Below are 24,034 nucleotides of genomic sequence, written 5' to 3'. Positions count from 1 at the left end.
CGGTAGCTAGCTTGTTAGCTCAGTGTAGCATATCTAGCTAACGCTAGCTATTTCAGCTACGCATGCTCAGCCTTTCACTAACCCCCCCTTTTCTTGAATACTGTAGGTCCAGCAGATGCAAAAATTAAAAGGAAGGAGAAAAGTGGTGGCATAGCAAGCTTTTTTCAACCCCAAAAAACAAAGACAGGAGGGGAGTCAGACAAAGGCGAAGAGCAGAGTAAGGGACAGGAGAACAGTCAAGGAAGAGAAAAGAAAAGCATGAGTAAGGGAGGAATGAGCAATGAAGAAGAACTGAGTGATGACTGTGAAGAACAAAACACCAGAGACCGAGACAGAGCCACTGAGAGAGAAGAAAGTGACTCAGAAAGAGGGGGAGAGCAGAACAGTGATGAAGAGAGGGACAATGATGGACAGACCGACAGGAGCAGTGGCACTCAGATCCATACTACAAGTCCAGCTGGACCTCATGGTACAGTATATTAGTTCACTGTTAACAGATTCCTATATAACAACATGGCTTTCATGTTCTCGGATATTGGCTAGTGTAGCCTGTGGAGTTGGGTTCTTACTGTAGCCTACATGTTCAGAATTGTGCATGGTTTAGGCTGGTGTTGAAGTTCATGCAAGGTGCTTCACACTAGGCTGTGAGTGGGTGAATGGGATTTGAGTAAGACAGTTGAATTGTTTAGTAAGTACTGATACAGTAGTAAATGAATTGCCCTAATTGCTTCTTTACTCTCATTTCAGAAGTATCGAAATATAAAACTGATGGACCGATGCAGCCACATCTGAACGCCTTTCCACAAACCTTATGGGGAGGGGCAAGAAGATCTTTCCACAGTGAGTGGTACACGTTAGTGCACGTTAGTGGTGTAGTAGCCAGATATGATTTGATTCAGTCTATGAGTTGCAGTAAAAGAGGCCAGCCGTATGGAAAACGGTCTCCGCCTCGTTTATTCATTTACAGTAAATACGGCATCCGAATATATCACAGTGTGAAGAGGCAATTGCTGGATTCTAATAACCCTGCTTCACATAATGATACGACACATCCCGTCCTCGCAAATCAACTCACAATGAACGATACGACCATGGATGTATTGAATACGACTGACAATATACCACGACATGAAAACAATACTTTTGGAGTTGAGGACAATCTGGCTATCATGCATAGTTTGTTTGCAACTAGGTTTGACAGCTGGACGATTTATATGTTTCACAGCAAATATGCAGTAGCCTACACTTCGCTCATTGCTATCTAGCAATATCAGGTACTACAGTCATAGATATATGGGTACAGTAGGCTATGGAATAGCTAGTTTGGGTTGCTAGGCTCATTGGTTGCTAGGTCGTATCCAGGGTTGAGAGACATTGCTGAAAGAAAAGGTAACGGACACTTTCCATTTCACTTACGGTTCCAAACCCATGTTAACTATTGGATGTCATCGCTGTTCCTCCAAGAAATATTATACAGTCTTCAATTTGTAATTCCATAGCAACGTGATTTAGCAGTTAGGAACTATAATGACACTCAGCAGTGAGCAACACATCAATAACATTTCTTTATATTTTAATGTAGAAAATGAGAGTAAATGGCATATATTTATTTATCTTTGGCATGTGGGGCCATGGTATAAGCGGGATAATCAACTCATAGGTGTGCGTTAAACGCTTTTAAGGCACTTTGCGGAGGCACTGAGCGTCGGGTGGTTCTTCGCCTCCACGTCGTGCCTTAAACCCGTTTAACGCGCACCTACTCGTTGATTATCCCTTACTGGATCAACGAGGCGGAGACCGTTTTCCATACGTCTGGCTTTTTTTACTGCAATTCTTAGACTGACGTTACAAAATCATATCTGGCTACTACACCACTAACGTGCACCACCACGTTATAACACAAAGTGAAAAAACAGTTTTTGATTTAGGGACAGGGAGGTGTCTGGCTATCATAAAGAGTTTGTTGGCAAATAGATTTGACAACTGGACAATGGATGCGTTGCACAGCAAATATGCAGTATCCAACACTTCGTTCATGGCTAGCTAGCAATGGTACAGCAGGCTATGGGATGAGCTCATTTGGGTTGCTGTCAAAGCTGTTGTGGGCCCGGCTCGGTCTTTGGGTCCAGTCCGGGAGTCGAGTCGTAGGGGCAGTGAGGCACACGCTTCGAGGACGCGGACTCCACCCCTTGCCGGAGAGGCCGGCTCCGCCCGGCAGCAGCAGCAGCAATCTACGGAACGCCAAATGGGTCATAATTCGCCTTGATTTTTCGCCGTCACCAGGCGTGTTTTCGTTGAAAAACGGCGTATTGGACGGCGCAAATCCTCGCAATGCGCCGTTTAATAAGCGCCTGGCACCGCCAGGCGTCGGTTATGGTTGAATACGCCTGTCGCCGTCAGGCGTTTATTAAACGGCGCCAGGCGTCTCATAAGCAAATTTTTGAAAGGTACCGCCCACTGGCCTCTACGGTGACTCAGGTAGTACAATTTATCTCTTTCCTCCAGGCTTGTGATGTCTCTGTTCCAATCAGGCCATTATGGTCGTGAGTGTCATGTGACGATATGCTACTCTACACGTATTGACCAAGAAAGATGGCACGAAATAACTTTCTGCTTCACTGCAAAAGAACATTAAACGACTGCACACGTCTTCTACTTTCGGACAATATCCAAGCTGACAAAATCACTGTTTATGAATTTGCATACATAAATCTAGGTACGTTGGTCAACTGATAGTAGTGGCTAGTTAGTATTATGACATATTATGACAGAATAGTTATGGCATTATTCATGTTTTTTTAATTACTGTATGGGGGACATTTAAATAACCATTTATGTAAGATTTTGGGGACCTATTTCGATCGACCAATAGGCCTATATCAAATAATGTTCCCACTACAATGTAGGCTAATTGTGTTTCACCATTAGGCTAGGCTACTGTAAGAATATGGGGAGCCTATATTTTACTCTAGACTCAAGATATGTTTATTGGCTGTCTATTAAGACTTCAGGGGTAGCATCTATCGGCCAATATCCTCTAACACTTTTTACCATCGATTTGATCGAGTAGAAGTACACTGATTACCTATGTTAAATGCAATTATAAGTCGTTTTGGATAAAAACATCTGCTATCTGATTGTAATGTAATATAATAAAAACAGCAAGGTCATTACATTACTGATCTATAGCATGTTCTTAAATGTCAGCAGTACTTTTACAGCTCCTTTTGTGAGCAATACTCTCCATGGGCATTTCAAGTAATGGTCCTCTATATTGTCTTTAGTAAGCATACTTTTGTCTGTGATTTCAGAAAAGGAATCATATCCTCTAACACTGTTACAGTGTTAGTCTTCGCATCGGGGGCTTCAGCAGTACCGCGTCTGTGCTTCCCAGTGGAACCACACCTGGAGTTCCTGCATGTTCAGGGGGCGGAGCTAAAGCGCATCTTCCCAGAGGCCAACACCTGTATTATAACACTGAGACTGCCTATCCACACCTCGTATGAAGTGTGGAGAGAGTACATGGAGAGTGGCATCTTACAATCTCCTCTCTTTGGCACAACACAGTTTGCCTTTTCTACTCTTCTTTTACCTTCCAGCCTTCCTCCTCCTGGGCAGGGCTCTATTAGTGTGTAAACATGTTAAAGCTGAGGCGTAGGTTATGTGTAATGTACCTGACCACAAGTTATGATGAACTGAGCTGTGTAATGCTTAAAAAAATACTACTAACAAGGTTTGTGTGTTCAAGTTGAGGTGAGGTTTATTTTATCAATTAATCTTAATAAAGCAGTGTCAAAGATTTGAACAATTTTGGGGGATTTAATCAGAAAAGGTCCTCCTGCAATCTCCCCTCAGGTAGAACTTGGTGGCGGACTGGATAAGGTTATCTCTTTCCTCCAGGCTGGCGATGTCTCTGGTCCAATCTGGCCATTAGGACCCACCAGATCTCTTGACTCTATCATATCGTAGTAAATTAAACCATTAAGATGTTACAAGAAATCAGTCTCAGATCAACAGCTGTATTTATGGAATTACTGCTAGTACACAAAGTACTAAGTAACATATTATAAAAAAACAGAGTGAATAATCTTTCTAAAATATAGCATAAAACATAACATAAAATATAGCTCTTCCTTGATGTGGACCACCTTGTCCCAGGCCCACTCCAGGACACAGCGCAGGGTCACTACACCATGCCTGATCTAGAGGCATACACACACACACAACACATACAAAGCTCATTTTAGTGACAGTGACTGGTTGGCGGTGTGTCGGTGGTTTGTGTGCAGCCTCACCGTCAATAGTTTACGTAAGAAATAACACGAGAGGGAGTGTGTGGTTATTGGCACGGCAGTGCTGCGGTCAAAAGCCCTCAAATGTGTTATTGCTTTTATGCAACAGCACTGCAGTCGTTACATTTTATTTGTTGAAAAAGATGGGTTTATAGTGTTTGACCATGCAGATCTCTAAAAGTGATGACAAGTACCTTAAACTGGGTCCTAAAACTGATGGGGAGCCAGTGTAAGGAGTCCAGGATTAGAGTAATGTGACAGGACGTTCTGGACCTAGTCAGTAGCCTTGCAGCAGGGTTTTGGACCATTTATGTGTGTGGAGGGGCATATATGTGCACATGCGTGTGTGAGAGTGTGCACAAAGTTGTATGTGGTGGGGCAGTATAACTTCAGGTGTGCAGGGCAGGTGTAGGCCAGTCCTCTGCTCAGGGTGCAGTCAGGGGGCCATCATCTCCACCACGCCGTCCAGGGACTCACCCGCTCTGGAATAAATCTCCCGCTCTGGAACATACAAGAAACACACACACACACACACACACACACACACACACACACCACAATGGATACATCTAAGGATAAATCTGAGACTGTCTTCAGACATCCTTGACAGTTTACTTTAATTTGTGTACTGCTATTATGCACTGGCTGTACATGTTTTTTATTCTCCAATAAAGTCTATTAATCAGTCAAACAATGCTGGCCTTCACTACTAGCCCTGTAGAGTAGCAGAGCAGTTATATACAGGAGATAGAACTGGTCCGTCCGTTTCAAATACCTGAGAGCCAGGCATCTGGGCGTGGTACCAGCGGTTGATGTCAAAGACCCCAATGTAGGTGGAGGGTTTTCTCTGGCCATAGGCTTTCACCTGCCAGCTGCAACACCCAATAAAAAACAACCAATAAACAAAATACCACAACATCTGATAAACAACCCCCTTCAACGCTCTAACTTCCTCCCTTTCCCTCATAATAGGCATCACAGCGTATTTTTAGACTGAGACAATATATTGCATTGTATGTTTTGCTTTCTGAAGTCTCTGCAAATAATGAGGTGGTGATGATTAATTGCAAACTACCAAGAGACACAGAAGCACCAACTGTAACTTAACTTTAATATGTTTGTAATTGTTAAATGTAGACTATTGCTAGCTAATGGCAATCTGCCGGTAGGTTAAGTTTAGGCGAACATTGTATTAGCTATAGGCCTACTGTCTGTAGCCATCATTAGCTGACTAGTGTTCTAAATCTGTAGCTAGCTAGCTGGCAATCAAAGCTGTCTTTGCTAAATGCTTTTATTGAATCTATTTTCTATTAATTATTTTATCTTTTTTTTATTAAATGCTTTCGGTACTTAATGAGTAAAATAGTTCAAAGCTGGTGTAATATAATAGCTAGATAACACTGTAATATGTTATTAAAAGTAGCCTAGTGCACTTACCGTGTTCTGAAGTGGACCCTCATTCGGACAATTGTACTACCTAAGTCACCGTAGAGGCCAGTGGGCGGTACCTTTCAAAAATGTGCTTATGAGACGCCTGGCGGCGTTTAATAAACGCCTGACGGCGACAGGCGTATTCAACCATAACCGACGCCTGGCGGCGCCAGGCGCTTATTAAACGGCGCGTTGCGAGGATTTGCGCCGTCCAATACGCCGTTTTTCAACGAAAACACGCCTGGTGACGGCGAAAAATCAAGGCGAATTATGACCCATTTGGCGTTCCATAGCAATCACCTACCAACTCGTTGCAGCTGTTGCCTATGGAACGCCAAATGGGTCATAATTCGCCTTGATTTTTCGCCGTCACCAGGCGTGTTTTCGTTGAAAAACGCCGTATTGGACGGCGCAAATCCTCGCAATGCGCCGTTTAATAAGCGCCTGGCGCCGCCAGGCGTCGGTTATGGTTAAATACGCCTGTCGCCGTCAGGCGTTTATTAAACGCCGCCAGGCGTCTCATAAGCACATTTTTGAAAGGTACCGCCCACTGGCCTCTACGGTGACTTAGGTAGTACAATTGTCCGAATGAGGGTCCACTTCAGAACACGGTAAGTGCACTAGGCTACTTTTAATAACATATTACAGTGTTATCTAGCTATTATATTACACCAGCTTTGAACTATTTTACTCATTAAGTACCGAAAGCATTTAATAAAAAAAAGATAAAATAATTAATAGAAAATAGATTCAATAAAAGCATTTAGCAAAGACAGCTTTGATTGCCAGCTAGCTAGCTACAGATTTAGAACACTAGTCAGCTAATGATGGCTACAGACAGTAGGCCTATAGCTAATACAATGTTTGCCTAAACTTAACCTACCGGCAGATTGCCATTGGCTAGCAATAGTCTACATTTAACAATTACAAACATATTAAAGTTAAGTTACAGTTGGTGCTTCTGTGTCTCTTGGTAGTTTGCAATTAATCATCAACACCTCATTATTTGCAGAGACTTCAGAAAGCAAAACATACAATGCAATATATTGTCTCAGTCTAAACATACGCTGTGATGCCTATTATGAGGGAAAGGGAGGAAGTTAGAGCGTTGAAGGGGGTTGTTTATCAGATGTTGTGGTATTTTGTTTATTGGTTGTTTTTTATTGGGTGTTGCAGCTGGCAGGTGAAGGCCTATGGCCAGAGAAAACCCTCCACCTACATTGGGGTCTTTGACATCAACCGCTGGTACCACGCCCAGATGCCTGGCTCTCAGGTATTTGAAACGGACGGACCAGTTCTATCTCCTGTACTGTATATAACTGCTCTGCTACTCTACAGGGCTAGTAGTGAAGGCCAGCGTTGTTTGACTGATTAATAGACTTTATTGGAGAATAAAAAACTTGTACAGCCAGTGCATAATATCAGTACACAAATTAAAGTAAACTGTCAAGGATGTCTGAAGACAGTCTCAGATTTATCCTTAGATGTATCCATTGTGGTGTGTGTGTGTGTGTGTGTGTTTCTTGTATGTTCCAGAGCGGGAGATTTATTCCAGAGCGGGTGAGTCCCTGGACGGCGTGGTGGAGATGATGGCCCCCTGACTGCACCCTGAGCAGAGGACTGGCCTACACCTGCCCTGCACACCTGAACAGTTATACTGCCCCACCACATACAACTTTGTGCACACTCTCACACACACATGTGCACATATATGCCCCTCCACACACATAAATGGTCCAAAACCCTGCTGCAAGGCTACTGACTAGGTCCAGAACGTCCTGTCACATTACTCTAATCCTGGACTCCTTACACTGGCTCCCCATCAGTTTTAGGACCCAGTTTAAGGTACTTGTCATCACTTTTAGAGATCTGCATGGTCAAACACTATAAACCCATCTTTTTCAACAAAAAAAATTTAACGACTGCAGTGCTGTTGCATAAAAGCAATAACACATTTGAGGGCTTCTGACCGCAGCACTGCCGTGCCAATAACCACACACTCCCTCTCGTGTGTTATTTCTTACGTAAACTATTGACGGTGAGGCTGCACACAAACCACCGACACACCGCCAACCAGTCACTGTCACTAAAATGAGCTCTGTATGTGTTGTGTGTGTGTGTATGCCTCTAGATCAGGCAGGGTGTAGTGACCCTGCGCTGTGTCCTGGAGTGGGCCTGGGACAAGGTGGTCCACATCAAGGAAGAGCTATATTTTATGCTATGTTTTATGCTATATTTTAGAAAAATTATTCAGTTTTTTTATAATATGTTACTTAGTACTTTGTGTACTAGCAGTAATTCCATAAATACAGCTGTTGATCTGAGACTGATTTCTTGTAACATCTTAATGGTTTAATTTACTACGATATGATAGAGTCAAGAGATCTGGTGGGTGCTAATGGCCAGATTGGACCAGAGACATCGCCAGCCTGGAGGAAAGAGATAACCTTATCCAGTCCGCCACCAAGTTCTACCTGGAGGGAGATTGCAGGAGGACCTTTTCTGATTAAATCCCCCAAAATTGTTCAAATCTTTGACACTGCTTTATTAAGATTAATTGATAAAATAAACCTCACCTCAACTTGAACACACAAACCTTGTTAGTAGTATTTTTTTAAGCATTACATAGCTCAGTTCATCATAACTTGTGGTCAGGTACATTACACATAACCTACGCCTCAGCTTTAACATGTTTACACACTAATAGAGCCCTGCCCAGGAGGAGGAAGGCTGGAAGGTAAAAGAAGAGTAGAAAAGGCAAACTGTGTTGTGCCAAAGAGAGGAGATTGTAAGATGCCACTCTCCATGTACTCTCTCCACACTTCAAACGAGGTGTGGATAGGCAGTCTCAGTGTTATAATACAGGTGTTGGAATCTGGGAAGATGCGCTTTAGCTCCGCCCCCTGAACATGCAGGAACTCCAGGTGTGGTTCCACTGGGAAGCACAGACGCGGTACTGCTGAAGCACCCGATGCGAAGACTAACACTGTAACAGTGTTAGAGGATATGATTCCTTTTATGAAATCACAGACAAAAGTATGCTTACTAAAGACAATATAGAGGACCATTACTTGAAATGCCCATGGAGAGTATTGCTCACAAAAGGAGCTGTAAAAGTACTGCTGACATTTAAGAACATGCTATAGATCAGTAATGGAATGACCTTGCTGTTTTTATTATATTACATTACAATCATCTAGCAGATGTTTTTATCCAAAACGACTTATAATTGCATTTAACATAGGTAATCAGTGTACTTCTACTCGATCAAATCGATGGTAAAAAGTGTTAGAGGATATTGGCCGATAGATGCTACCCCTGAAGTCTTAATAGACAGCCAATAAACATATCTTGAGTCTAGAGTAAAATATATGCTCCCCATATTCTTACAGTAGCCTAGCCTAATGGTGAAATATAATTAGCCTACTTTGTAGTGGGAACATTATTTGATATAGGCCTATAGGCCCTGTGCACCAGCTCCACTACTTCCTGAAAGTCACTTGGCATCTTTATTTCCTGTCCTATATGATTGGATTAAGTGATTAATCAGGTGTGCGCTGGGTCTGCCGCACACCTGATTAATCACTTAATCCAATCATATAGGACAGGAAATAAAGATGCCAAGTGACTTTCAGGAAGTAGTGGAGCTGGTGCACAGAGCCTATTGGTCGATCGAAATAGGTCCCCAAAATCTTACATAAATGGTTATTAAAATGTCCCCCATACAGTAATTAAAAAAACATGAATAATGCCATAACTATTCTGTCATAATATGTCATAATACTAACTAGCCACTACTATCAGTTGACCAACGTACCTAGATTTATGTATGCAAATTCATAAACAGTGATTTTGTCAGCTTGGATATTGTCCGAAAGTAGAAGACGTGTGCAGTCGTTTAATGTTCTTTTGCAGTGAAGCAGAAAGTTATTTCGTGCCATCTTTCTTGGTCAATACGTGTACAGTAGCATATCGTCACATGACACTCACGACCATAATGGCCTGATTGGAACAGAGACATCACAAGCCTGGAGGAAAGAGATAAATTGTACTACCTGAGTCACCGTAGAGGCAAGTGGGCGGTACCTTTCAAAAATTTGCTTATGAGACGCCTGGCGGCGTTTAATAAACGCCTGACGGCGACAGGCGTATTTAACCATAACCGACGCCTGGCGGCGCCAACACAGGGGGAACTGGCGACGCAGGTGGTGCGTCGGTGAATTACTATGTTTGACGGAGAGAATAAGAGCGACAGTTCATGAACGCACAATCATGTAGGCTAATAGCCCAATTCAGCACCAACATATATCGCAATGCAAGATTAGACGTGTCCTCTAACCGGCTCATTAATGGTCCGATATGGATTTGTTCCCCAAACTGAACCTATGCGCTGTCCCAAACCTTTCCGCGCTATATGTCACACACCTAATGCAGGCACTCCATCAAACGGCAATAATTGACCAATTAGATTGTCATTAATATGTGATCATGTGGACCTGTTTGCTCTTTGGTAAGCATATAAATGACAGTCCTCCTGTGCGTAATGCGAGCCTAAATGAATCCGGCGCTACTCGGCCTACTGGCCAAGATAGAACTCCAAAGAGGTGACGGCGATGGCGACTGCACCCACATAAGGGCACCATCAGTGAATGAATACGTCTATGTGAATCGCTAAAATGTGCACACTAGAAATACCCAAATCATATGTGACGCCGACATGCTCATCACAAGTGTAGTGGCACGGTGGCCTGGCTCCACGCATGACTCATTCACCCTGGCGCACAGCAGGGTAGGGGCTAGACTGGAGGCAGGCGCTGCGCGTGACGGCTGGCTTGTTGGTGTGTGCATAGCCAAGATACATATTCTTTGTCTTATTTACTTTAATCTTTATTAGCATTTTCCATCCATACAACGACAATACAATAAAACATAAAAACTTACAATAACAGCTTATGGGTACTTCCATCCATGCAGCTTTTTTTTCTTACTCAAATATGACAATTTTAATATTAGTGGTATCATCACACTTCCTTCTATAATCCATCAATTTTTCCCATCTCCCTTCAAACTTTCCTTCCTGCATCCTCAATGCATAAATAAATCTCATAAATCTCCTCCACAACACCCACCACTGCTCCTTGGTTGGGGGTTCCACCTTATACCAAGCCCTCATTATTGTCTTTTTACTAGCAACCAATAGTACTTTCACTAGGTATCTGTCCCCTCCTTGTACATCATTCTGTTATGTTTGCCAAGATGTATATTCAAAGCTGATAAGAATGAGAACCAGTCAAGACCCCACCACAAAATGAGGACCCAAGCCCTCAGCCCCCTCCCCGTCATGAGGTTTACCAGCGGGGCCAAAGGGCCCACACTGAGGTCATGCGCCAGCTATGAAGACACAAACAAGTAAGGTTCACATTTCTACCATTTTATTGTCTGTTGGTGGGTGACTGTGTGAGGTGTGTGAGTGCGTTTGTGAGTGAATGTGTGAGGTCCGTGAGTGTGGTAGTGAGTGACTGTGTGAGGTCCTTGAGTGTGGTAGTGAGTGACTGTGTGAGGTCCGTGAGTGTGGTAGTGAGTGACAGTGTGAGGTCCGTGACAGCATGTGTGAGGGAATGAAGTGCAGTGAGGATGTCCTGTTGGCTCTGGTGGTGTAGTGTGGTGACCTCCACCAACTGCTGAACAACTGCCCCACAACTGCCCCAATCCCTTCTGCCATTTCCCTCTGGGCCTCTAGGGTCATGAGCCTCCAGCACAGCGTCTGATAGGAAGCCCAGCCCTCAGGGACCCTTGAGGCAGGGACGCTGGCAGCCGGAGGTGGAGGCGTGGGCGGTGGAGACGGAGACGGAGGCGCTGGAGATGGCACTGGAGGTGGAGGCCGGTGCGCTGGAGGTGGAGGCACTGGAGGTCGTGGCACTGGATGTAGAGGCTGCAACCGGCGGGGGCACGACCGTCAGGTCAAGGACCACTGCAGACTCCCCCTCCTCTGAGTCCCACCCCACGTCAGAGTCTGGAGAAACAATTTCAGTCATTTTCTTTGAGTTTGTCTGTGAACTTGATTATGCATTAAACATTTTATTGTGTAGCCATATTCAATTGATATGTTTTTCTGTTGGCAGCCAAATAAATGCTTAAGTGTGATTTACCGGGTGATTTAGATGAGAGTCTTAATTTCCCAGAGGGGAAAATGTTTCATGTGGTCTAACATTATGAAGTGGTCATCTGTGTTATTGTTCCCTGTTTTTGGTCCTGAATCAATCATAGCCTACCACAGAATGTGTGGAATGTTTGCTTTCCTCACAGCCACATAATACAGCATGTCCGTGTAGCCTACGCCACATACAGGATGCACGAAACGTACAGTAGGCTACCTAAACTCTAGGAGCAATCAGACAAATGTAGGCTCGTACAAATAGCTTACCTTCCGAAGATGATTTTCTTCCCTCGCGTGGACCTCACCAACAAGCACATGCACCTCCGTCTCCAAAAAGTTTCTCTTCTTTCCGCGTTTTTCCATAAATGTCTTTGTCTGTCCTAATGCTCCACGCTATATTATGTCGGTTCCTTCCGGGGTATCCACGTTGTGCGCTGTCATAGTTTTGACCATATATGGTTGGATTTGGGCGTGGAGAGGGCGGAACACGGGGCGCGTGCGCGTACGCTCTCTTCCCCGCCAGTCTCGGATTTCTCGTGCAGGAAATGGCGTACGACTTTTTTGATAGATCCGAAAAGCGTGTAAATATTCTCGTCGTACGCTACATTTCGCATTTTCCGCGTTTTCGTCGTACGCCCTCTTTTACACCAGAATTTACACGCTCTTTGATAAATGAGGCCCCTGATCTATTTCGAAGTTTGCTTATCGACTAACCATTTGTTTTCCCTGTGTTGTGTTCCCTCTTTTGTTCCCCCCGGAAGGTCCAGCGTCCTCGTGCCTCTCCGGCCCCCGCGTCCTCCCGGCCTCCGCGCCGCGTTTTCCCGTTCGCTTCCTGCCCTCGACTCTCCCCTCCCGGACTCCGCTCCCCGCACGCCTCCTGGACCTCCCTCGCTCCGCGGGTCTGCCGCCGCTTCGCCTCCTCTCACCACCAGAGACCGCCAGAGTTCCCGGACCCTTCCCTCCACCTCTCGTAGGGCCTCGCAGCACATTTACAAACACATTCCGGCTGATACCCATACCACACACACCGCACCCACGCACCCCTCTTGTTTCCCCATCTCATGTACATACCACACACACGCATCCATACATACCCCCCATTGGTTTGCACCTCCCCCATTTTTTTGTGGCACCAGTTCTCCCCATTTTATTATTTATTATTAAACGGCCAAGTGCCAACCACTCCCCTCTGTCTGCCTGTTCTGTCCGGGGGGGGTCTCACTACACGGGTCCAGGGTCCGCGTTCCGGCCCCTGACAAAAGCCGGCGCATTGATTTAGATCGGTAATTAAACTTCAGCCGAACTACGTGTGCGTATACACGGTTTTAACGCACGTCTGCTGACCAATCAGGAAAGAGTATTAACCCAGGCCATGGTATAAATATAATTATAGATATAATACATTGTATATAAAATAAAAAGTTAAACAGTAAACAGGGTTTAGTCATTATTAGGGCTGGGTATCGGTACTCGATACCTTGTAGTACTGGATCGAAACATCTTCAGTCAAACCAGTACTTCATTCGATCCTTTTTGTATTGAGATCTAGGAAAAAAAGACGTTGTAATATGGTCCAATCACCGCAAGCGTTCTTCAATTTAATGTGAAATCGACTGCAACCCATGCTGCAACTGCGAGTTGTTGACACAGTTTAGCACGCTGAGATAATGCCACCAAAGTGCTCAAAGGTATGGTTATACTACACGCCTATGGCGTATGGTAAAAATAAATGCATAAAAACACGGATTTCCCCCATTACCTAGCTAGCTAGCATTAGCAACCCTACTGTAATGCATTGCTTAGTGCATTGGTTACTTAGTGGTATTTTAACTTCTGAAGCAGTGAAATGTGTTTAGGCTAACGTTATTAACTAATGTTATGCTTAATGTTAAGACCCCCCTAGGCCTACTAGCACCTCAACTGCTACTGCTGATGTTACCACCCCCAGCAGCAGCCCTGACACACCGTTCACATTAGCTGCAAGGTCACGGATGACTGAAAAATGTGTAGTCACTGTCAGTAGTTATATTGTAATAAATGCAGTTTGAAACTCTTTTAAACACTTTCAAAATGTATTCTTGTAAAAATTATTTGAATGTGATAGGATTGATGGCATTTTACATAACTGAATGCTTCCATTCACATGATGGTTATGGAATGGAAAAAATTCAAAAGATAAGTTCAAAGTATCGATTGAAGTATTCAATTGGTATCGGTATCACTTTAAGGGTACTTTTATTGGAACTGGTATCGTCATTTTTGAAATGATACCCAGCCCTAGTCATTATATATGGGGGTAGGTTTGTTTAAAGAGTGATTACTATTCGCTGTGCTACCTCGGGGTAACTGGTTTCCCTGGCCCATCACTCCCAGGCCCCTGCGGTCGATCGACATGGTCACAGCTCTTCTCTGTCCTGGCCCCACGGTCACAACTCTTCTCTGTCCTGGCCCCGCAGGGGTGGAACCAACTGCCCACTGATGTCAGGACAGCAGAGTCACTGCCCATCTTTCACCGCAGGCTCAAAACTCATCTCTTCAAGAAGTACTACCACAATCCTCCCTCTTAAACACCTATTGTATTTGAGATTGCTATTGTTGCACTTTGCCTTCAGCACTAGATTATGTTCTTAGTCACTTGTTTTAGAAAGAAGATGCACGTGTGAGTTCTGGTGAGTAGTAGTACATTGGCTTTTCCTACGTTAAATGCAATGTATGTTTGTGTGTGATTGTCAGTGCAAAGAGGGAGACACGTGCAGATCTAGAGTGTCTGGACTGGTGTGTTTCTAAGTGCAGATGTGTGTGTGTGTGTGTGTGTGTGTGTGTGTGTGTGTGTGTGTGTGTGTGTGTGTGTGTGTGTGTGTGAGACTGACCAGGGTCGAGCAGATAGGCGTACTCGTATCCCAGGGCCTTGTTGGACAGGAAGTAGTCTCCGTTGCGGAAGAGGGGCAGGAAGGGCACCATGTGGTATCCGTGGTTGTGTCCGATGGGGGCGTTGGCCTTGGGGTAGCTGGTCTGGGGGGGCTGGGGGGGCTGGTGGGTCCTCAGCCAGCGCTCGTAGATGCTGGGACGGGGGGAGAGAGGAGCGGTTAACCCGTCATCCACACCTCGCTCCGATTCCACTCCTCATACACCCAGATGGACATTAAAGGAGTAGTGAAGGGAAAATGCATGTTTAGCCCTGTTTTAAGGTTACTTATGATCATATACAATGGTTCAGATCAAACTAGACTAAACTAGCACTTTTGAGAAAGTCTGATAATTGCTCTACCACCGTTTTGGTCATACAATGGATGTGGTTGGGCACCTTGAAAAATCATTCAAAAACATATTAAACTCTCGATTTCAAAGACAAGAAGCTCACCGAGGGTGTAATTGGTGTCCGTTGGTGTTCTGACATCAAATTCGCCGCAAAGTATGAATCCTGTAGGGTTTTATTGATCATTTTATGAAATCCATTGACTTGTATTGACGCGACCGTTGTAGATGTGTAGATCAATCCGCAGAGGGGATTCAGGAAGCGGAACTACTTACGGTAGCTATTGTTATTGTTTATGTTGCTAGGATACCTAGTTTGCGGAGGTTTACACACGTATGTGCTGCGACTAAATAGTTCTATGCTAAATATTTAAAAAAGCCTTTCCAGATGAACTAGAATCTTACTTTATGGCAAATTATGTCAGAACGCCAACTAACACCTTGGTGAGTTTCTTGTCTTTGAAATTGAGAGTTTAACATGTTTTTTGAATGATTTTTCACGGTGCCCATCCACATCCATTGTATGACCAAAACGGTGGTAGAGCAATTATCAGACTTTCTCAAAAGCGCTAGTTTTGTCAACGTGTTGATCTGAACCATTGTATATGATCATAATTAACCTTAAAACAGGGCTGAACATGATTTTTCCCTTTACTACGCCTTTAAGTTATGTATAGAAGGACTAGAGTACGTTGGATATTGTATCGAAGGATTAAAGTTGTTCTGGTAAAGTCTACAGTTCTATCTGTCGTTGACAGGGCTAGTCTACAGTTCTATCTGTCATTGACAGGGCTAGTCTACAGTTCTATCTGTCATTGACAGGGCTGGTCTACAGGTCTATCTGTCATTGACAGGGTTGGTCTACAGTTCGGTCTGTTGCTGACAGGGTGTCTACAGTTCTATATGTCGTTGTGAAACCTACCTCCAGCCTCGTAACGTCTCTGTTCTCCTGTTCTAGAGTGCTTTGTGAGGACTGAGGTAGTTGTGACCATTAGAGAGGCTGTGGCCCCAGAGTGACCTCATTACTGTAACGGTGCAGATGAGGCTGATGATTGTCAACACGCCACATGGAACAACACCTGGTAGCAGGAGAATGGAACGTATGCAAGTGTGCAGCTGTCCTTCTGTGTGTGTGTGTGTGTGTGTGTGTGTGTGTCTGTGTACTGTATATCTGTATTTATTTGTGTGTGTGTGAGTGTGTGTGTGTGTGTGTGTGCGTGCGTGCGTGTGTGTGTGTGCGCGTGTGTGTGTGTGTGTGCGTGCGTGCGTGCGTGCGTGTGTGTGTGTGTGTGTATGTGTGTGTGTGTATGTGTGTATCTGTCGATGAAGGCGTGGTGCAGGAGGAAGACGGGGTCGTTGGCGGAGCCCTGGACGGAGGACATGGAGCCGTTCATGAAGACGTGCAGCGCGTTGTGCACCGCCAGCCCCGTCGCAGGGTCAGTGAAGCCTGCGGGGTCAGAGGTCAGAGCCAGGGTCACCTGGGTGTACGTGTTTGTGTACTTTCTGTTTGTGTGTGTGTTAGAGAGAGTGAGTGTGTTTTTGTGTGTGTCTTCTGTGTGTGTATGTTCTCTGTGTGTGTGTGTGTGTGTGTGTGTGTGTGTGTGTGTGTGTGTGTGTGTGTGTGTGTGTGTGTGAGAGAGAGAGTGTGTGTGTGGGTGTGTCTGTGTCTATGTATGAGAGTGTGTGTGTGTGTGAGAGTGTGTGTGAGTGTGTGAGTATGTATGTGTGTGCATGTACAGTATGTTATTTAATAATAATAATAATAATAAAATGTCGTCCTGTAGGAAGCTTGGGAAGCTCATTTACCTCAGGACTACTAACATGACTCAGCAGTGTTCCCTGCTTTCATTCTCAACATATTTCTAATACTTTTTTGTATTCATGTTTATTTGTGTTTATTCCAATGCTTTTTATAGTGTTTTTACAATAAAATAAACACTGACTGCCCTGATAAATAGCTTTAAACAGGATTTTCTTTAGTGGCTGTCTAAGACTTTTGCACAGTACTGTATGTATGTGTTCATATGTAAGTGTGTGTGTGCGTGTGCGTGTGTGAGTGTGCGTGCGTGCGTGCGCGCGCGTGTGCGCGTCTCACCCTCCAAGGCGTTTCTGAAGCTCATGTTGGCGCTGCGGTCCATGTGTGTGTGTGTGCATGTGTGTGTGCGTGTGTGCGTGTCTCACCCTCCAGGGCGTTTCTGAAGCTCATGTTGGCGCTGCGGTCCATGTGTGTGTGTGTGCATGTGTGTGTGCGTGTGTGCGTGTCTCACCCTCCAGGGCGTTTCTGAAGCTCATGTAGGCACTGGCGATGACGTAGTCTGGGCTGACCGTGTCCTTGGCCAGGTTGAGGTAGGAGCGGCGGCGCTCTGCGGCCGACAGGCTCAGGATGTTCCTCCGCACCGACGCCGTCCGCTCGCCACGGCCCCGGCCCCGTGAAGCCGAAGTCGCAGTCCTCGAAGGCCACGCCCCCGTAGTCCCCCGTGCGGCGGCAGGTGCGGTCGTAGAAGAGCAGGGGCCGGCGCTCGCGGTCGTCCACGCCGCGGTGGGGGTACTGGGGCCCGTGGGGCTCGTCCAGCAGAAGCCCCGCCCCCAGACATGGCGCCGCAGGCGGAGCCGTCGCCTTCCCACACCGGGCAGCGCTGCTTGGTCCGCAACGCCTCGGACGTGGCGCAGGGGCGCGGGAACTGGCCCCGCCCCCGACCTCTTGACACTTATATGTACAGTAAGTGTGCAGTATGAAATAGAATAAACTATATACTGTATGTACCAGTTAAAACCTATTAGTCTTATTTCCCCCTTTTGTTATACTTGCACACACTGTAACCCACGGCGGTCAATAACAGCAAACACAAGTCTAATCAAATCTAGTGTGATGTTCTAGTAAACGCTCCACCCACACAAGCCTGTTGATGAGAAGACTTTCCTTTGAGAGACCAAGAGATTGAAGATAGATTGAAAACAAACCAATAAATCAGACAACTGAACAATATAATAGCCTACAGTGCTTTTATTATTGACATTGTGTTATTCCAGATGGTGTATGTGATTACAGACTAGACCCGTGTAGGGCTGCCATGGCCAGAGGAACGTGTTGTTGAGTATAATGACAGCTTCTAATATCAGACCCCCAACTCCACATTCCACTCCGCAGTGTGTGACTGTATTTTAGTCGCAACACAAAGCGCTCACGCATCATGTGCCGAGGAGAAGCTCCAGGGTTCTCCGGTCAGCTCGCGCTCCTCCGGATCATAACCGGTCACATGCTACCGTGGCAGACCAGAGCCCTGTACTACGAAGCTGGATCACGGTAGCGCGATAACTTCAGGTTCAAGACTGGTTCATCCGTATCACGAAGGTGGATCTCTTTTCACCGCGTTATATCGCCATGTATTTAAGGACCGACAAAACCCATTAGAGTTTTCTGATGACTATTTATATGAAAGATACCGATTTTTGGCAGAAGGGATCATTTATATCTGTCAACTAATTTTTGTATTAAACATTACAACCATGTAGGCTGTTTATTGGAGAAATGCAAGTAGGCCTATGCCTAGGCTACTTACCGGTTTGGATTATGTTTTTATGTTTGTTCTTCACTTGCCCCCATGATCGTTTTCCATTGCCAGGGTTTGCACTGAAGGTATATATAAGAATAGTCCTAACGTCACATCTATACAACTCATTCATGTTAAGACATGCAAACGTCACATCTAGGCCAGCATAGCGTCAGGCGCGCAGATTGGCTGGGGCAAGGGGGCACTGCCCCCCCTGGTGGCCAGATGAGCAAACTGTCTGCAACGCGTCCAAAACATGTATTCTAGAGACCGGGTCGCGACCGGATCAGAGAAATGCACTGAACAGACTAACCCAACCCTAACCCTGCACTGAACAGCCTGGCTCCTGCTTGCGTGAGAACTGATCGCTTTGCGGTGCTTATTCCTCATCCAGTTATGGGTGGATGGAAAACGTTCAACTGAATGTTCATATTGTTCTGATAATTGTAGCTATAGCAACATAAGAGTGACAGCTTTGACAGCAACCCAAACATGAGCTAATCCCATAACTGTAGGCTTACCATTGCTAGCTTTGATATAAATGCAGATAGGCTACATGTGAAGAGGCAATTGCTGGATTCTAATACGCTGTTTATAATGACACATCCCGACATTGAAGCATGAAAGGCGTAGCATACATTCTGTTTTAATGAAGAAATAAAAAGTCTGTAAACTCTGCCTAAAAGCATTTATTTGGTCTCATTTATTAGCTTAATTATTTAATACGTGTGGGTGTTTTCAATTATAATATTGTATTCTTGATACAAGAATGTTGACATTTCATGTAGCATATTTCAGTAGCAGGCTATTCAACACGTTGGATGAATTACATTAATTAATTAAATATTCATATAGCCTAGGCTTTGAAACATTCGTAGGCCTGTTTTCTTGCCTATGTGAATGAATATCGGCCCATAATCTGACTTCCCTACTAACACACGCAGGTTGCGCGAACGTTCGACATACGGCCGCTATAGGTGACGATTCGTGTGCGCCGCGTGCGGAAATTACGCGGCCATTTACGGAAACGCGAGATCTGCCGTTTAGTAGACGCTACGTAAGAACGACACGTCATTCCGAAGTTGCGGCCGCGTGCAAAGAACGCACGTGATCACGTGGGCAGGAACCTCCGTCATAAACTCACCTGGCTCACACTAGATTTACAGGTATTTATATGACTTGGTCTGCACGTCTTTTTCGCACGGTGCAAATACGGTGCGGCCGCGTGCAAAAAACGTGGGCAGGAACCTCCGTCATAAACTCACCTGGCTGACACTAGATTTACAGGTATTTATATGACTTGGTCTGCACGTCTTTTTCGCACGGTGCAAATATGGTCACTTACTGACCACTGGCTATATTTAGCATTTGCAGTACCACTGGCTATATTTAGCATTTACCAGTACAAAAACGAATTAATGCTATATGGGGATATAGCAGCAAGCATTATACAAACCAATATAAGACTGAACACCATTAACAGTTTAGAACATTTTATTACACAAAGTACATTACTAATTAAAAGTATACATATTTACAAGGATGAGGTTTACGGTCTGTCACATTACGCATAGCCAGAAAAGCAAAAAAAAGCATGTACAAGCTCTGGCTAGCAACCCATTATCTGACAATTGCAAAAGTTCTAAAAACAAAAATGGCAGACCGGGAACAGACCTTTGTATCCCACAAAAAAAAGGTTAAAATTTACAAAAACTATTTACAAAAAAGGCATCCATCCTTGCAGGCTGGAAAGGCAGGTTTAGGGAGACGGGCTGGGGGTCCCACATCTGAATCGAGGGTCTGGGCAGAAGAGGTCATCCTCATCTGAATACTCCACTGTGGTCAGGGCTGGAGCTGCGGTCAGGGGCTGGGCTGGGGAGGTCAGCTGGGCTGGAGCAGATGCCTAAGGACATAATGAAATGGCTGTAAAAGCAAGTCGCATACGTTCATTGGAAGCGTGCCATGTCACTGGATACGAGAAAATTAACTGCCTGACATCACATACCTTTTTGAATCGAGCAGGGGCATGTTTCAGCATCTCCTGCAGCTGGGCAGACACCTCCGTCACAGTGGTGCTTGGCTTACAGGCCATAACTGCACCTTTTAACCAAAAAGGGAATGGTTTCAATGCACATGGCATGAAGCTCAGATATCGTGTCTGCAAAACATAAAGACAATCATTTACTTTTACATTTCCTTAACACTTCCCTGCAAAAATAAGGAACAAAGTTCTGCCCTGAAGTTACTCACCATCTTCCTTTGATGATCCTTGTCCTTCAGCTGCTCCTCCAAGACCAGCAGCTCCTCCTCCGTTTTAGCAGGGTGCAGGTCATCCAGTACTGCTCCCCGATAGCTGTCTGCAGACTCGCCGGACAGTCTCTGCTCCAGCCTCTGCTCCAGTCTCATCATTGTCTGTGCCATCTCCCTCAGACTCTGCATGACGCTGGAGAACTGCTGACACATCATCCTCTGGAAGTCTGGATATTAAACACAGATGTGGCTATAAGTAATTGTACGGTCCCATAATGGATATTCAGCTCAAAGTATACCCCTACATGCAGCATGAAGTAGTTCACAAAATTCAGCATACCAGCATCTGCAGAGCTTGATGGCAACACTGCTGGAGCTGTTGGTCTCACAGGCGATGGCATCAGAGAACAACCTGAAAACCAGAGGATAAAGGGATGAGCAGGAAACTATGGTGCTGGCGGCGTAGTGATTCTGGCATAAGGGGAAGAATCAACTCGACATGAGACATGTCAGACCCTGACCTGGTCTGGCCGGGGTGCTAATCGCTGATGCATGCTGCTCGTGCCTGGACGTCTGAAGGGCTGAAGGGCCTGGGCTCACAGCGCCTTGGCTCAAAGGACCCGGGCGATGAACATCTACTGCCGAGTAGTGAGATGTGAGATGAGCGAATTAGTGAACTGAGTACATGAGTCTTCCGAAAGTCCTGAGTTAACTAAGTGTGCAAATATGCATAGACATTTCACCAACACAAACATGCATGGATACCTGCATTGATAACTGGCAGAGCAGGCCTTCCGGCTCTGGCACCTGGCATAGCTGGTCTGGTCTGAGTTCTGCCGACCGGCTGCCTGGGCACTGGAACATATAGTAGAGGTAAATTAGCTCAGATTAGTCAACTCAAGTAGTACTCTTTTGGGACTGTTGAATGCACTTTATTATATTACCTTCGTCACTGGAGTCATAGCGTGTGTTGCGCTGTCTCTTCCTTGTGTCTTGGGAGTTAATCCATTGATGACTGCTGCTCAAACACCTTCGCCAAGGCACTGGCTACTTCATAATGCTCTGTGTGTTCCTCAGCAGACAGAGGTTGTCATGGCTCCTCTTGATGTGCTTGTGGAGGTAGATCTGGGAGGTATAGGAGAATGGGCACTCAGAGCAGGAGAACACCCAAGTCTTGCACAACTCTAACATCACAGCTAGGAGAGCGAATGAGAGAGACCATTAAAAAGTATTATCTCACCTGTAGTACAAGTTCAAATATAGAGTGATTATACGTCATTGTAAATGAGAGCTTACTCTCAATTGATTCACGAGGTTAAATAAAGATTGAATGAATATGTAGCTAGTGGGGGGTTACAACCACACAACTGTGGAGAGAGAATGAGACACTTGGTTCCCTCCTCTACTGGTGTTCATGGCCATGGCCACACACCTGGAATACTGCAACCCTGATTTAAAGGCATAAAAGTGGGGAACACATTCTTGAGACGGTTCCTAGAACTGGAGGGGGAAAAAAACGGGAAAATGATCTTCCCTCTCCTCATCACTCACTTCTGCATGGGGCTGAGCTCTACCCTGTCAGCAGTGGCAATACATGAGATAGCGGCTCAGCACACAGGAGAACTGCACAGAGAGGAAGGAGGAGAGAGAAAACCAACAACAAAAAAGGCAAGAAGGGTTAATAACTGAGCGAATCTTGCAAGTTTGCACTACAGGGAAGCAATTGCTCAATTTCCCTGATATTGTGGCGTCACTGGCGTCAGTGATGCGTCTTATGAATCTCACGTGTCTACCGCTAACATTAACTCAATATCAATATTCCCTTTTGTTTATCCCGTCTATGGAAACGTATGTGCATTTGTACTTACGTGTGCCTGCCTATATTGATGATCAGGTGTTTCTCCACCTAAGGGCTGGCCAGACAGAACCATCAGAGACCATTGGGCTGAGCTGAGGAGAGAGCGACATGTTAGAGTGTATGTGTGCATATGTATATGGTGCTCTTCTGTTAATACTCATGAGGGCATTCAACTGAACAAGACTCACAGAGCCTGTGGTGCTGTCCCAGGACTGCCCCTGGCCACGCCTGGGGCCGTCTTAGCGCCTCTATTAGTAGTCCACATCATGAGTACCTATTATGCAAAATTTGGATTTGTATGTGAGTGAAAACGTAGTACACAATTCTTTACCCGTTTGACAGAATGAGCAACCATTTCAACAGTTAAGAGTAACATGAAATCCACCAGGATGGCTGCTGTAACCAAATGAGCCAAGATGGCTGCTATAACAAATCCTGCTAGCTAGCCTAGCTCCGTTGTTGGGGCTTCTAGTATTGTTAACGTTAACTTCGGAAAAATGAATGCCTAAAAACAAACACATACTAACGGTGTCGTGGGTTAATGCGAAATCAATGAGTAAGCTAATTATCACATTTTATTCCAAGCGATGAAACAGTACGAACGTGCAGGAGCTCGCGCGAGTCTTCTTCTCAAGACTCCACCATGCCCGAAAAAGGCTAATCACGTTAGCTGGCTAGCTAGTTAGCCAACATTGGAAAGCATCTGCATATAGATAATCATTACAAAAGGGTAGCTTGCACATAACGTTGGTGTTTTATCTGGGACGATACCAAAATACATAGTATGTATGTATACATACTAATGTATACATTGAAATTTAGATACTTACATCTGTGTTGTCGCGGGGAGACAGCGTGTTGGTCTTTCTCAATCACTTCTGTTTGAAACGGGGCGGAAGTTTACCGTTCTTCTTCTCCTTCGCTAGGTTTAGTGGCGGATCGCAAACTTTAATGTGCATACCGCCACCTACTGGCACAGAGTGTGTAACTTGTTTGTCTAGTTCTTGGAATTGTTTTACCTAAGAAAGTAGCCCAATGCCTTGCATTCTACGTTCACTGCTCAGCGTTCATTGCTCACATTTAGGTTGCAAAATTAGGACTTTATTCATAGGCATATTTTTTATCATTCTTTTTATTAGGCCTAGACTGCAAATCTTTAGTGTTAATATTAACTGTAAATGAGAAATTACACACAAAACAGACATGCAGGATTTCTCCTCATTATTACAATTCTGTAACT

The 24,034-nt window shown here is 45.0% G+C and overlaps 1 protein-coding gene and 1 long non-coding RNA gene across 6 annotated transcripts; one reads left to right on the top strand and one right to left on the bottom strand.

Moving 5' to 3' along the window:
* The first annotated feature begins 6,312 nt into the window (after window positions 1–6,312).
* Window positions 6,313–7,465, top strand: LOC311327303. The gene is made up of 3 exons (XR_014631093.1): window positions 6,313–6,334; window positions 6,900–6,996; window positions 7,260–7,465. It is a non-coding gene; the product is annotated as an uncharacterized lncRNA (long non-coding RNA).
* Window positions 7,466–20,314: 12,849 nt separating this feature from the next.
* On the bottom strand, window positions 20,315–23,675 carry LOC311327346 (uncharacterized protein). Of its 5 annotated transcripts, XM_084460384.1 has the most exons (10): window positions 23,625–23,675; window positions 22,983–23,068; window positions 22,805–22,886; window positions 21,881–22,559; window positions 21,702–21,791; window positions 21,458–21,574; window positions 21,277–21,348; window positions 20,937–21,163; window positions 20,692–20,844; window positions 20,315–20,589 (listed from the first exon to the last, which is right to left on the bottom strand). In XM_084460384.1, the coding sequence occupies exons 5-10, from the start codon at window positions 21,748–21,750 to the stop codon at window positions 20,446–20,448; spliced, it is 762 nt and encodes a 253-aa protein (XP_084316510.1). In that variant the 5' UTR covers window positions 21,751–21,791; window positions 21,881–22,559; window positions 22,805–22,886; window positions 22,983–23,068; window positions 23,625–23,675; the 3' UTR covers window positions 20,315–20,445. The 5 variants fall into 5 exon arrangements, with proteins under 5 accessions (XP_084316510.1, XP_084316509.1, XP_084316508.1 ...); XM_084460383.1 differs by having other exon boundaries at window positions 21,881–22,061; window positions 22,488–22,559; window positions 22,805–23,656; XM_084460382.1 differs by having other exon boundaries at window positions 22,983–23,656.
* Window positions 23,676–24,034: the final 359 nt, after the last annotated feature.

Source organism: Borostomias antarcticus (assembly GCF_949987555.1).
Source record: "Borostomias antarcticus genome assembly, chromosome: 31".
Lineage (NCBI taxonomy): Eukaryota > Metazoa > Chordata > Actinopteri > Stomiiformes > Stomiidae > Borostomias > Borostomias antarcticus.
This window is presented reverse-complemented; position numbering and strand designations above follow the sequence as displayed.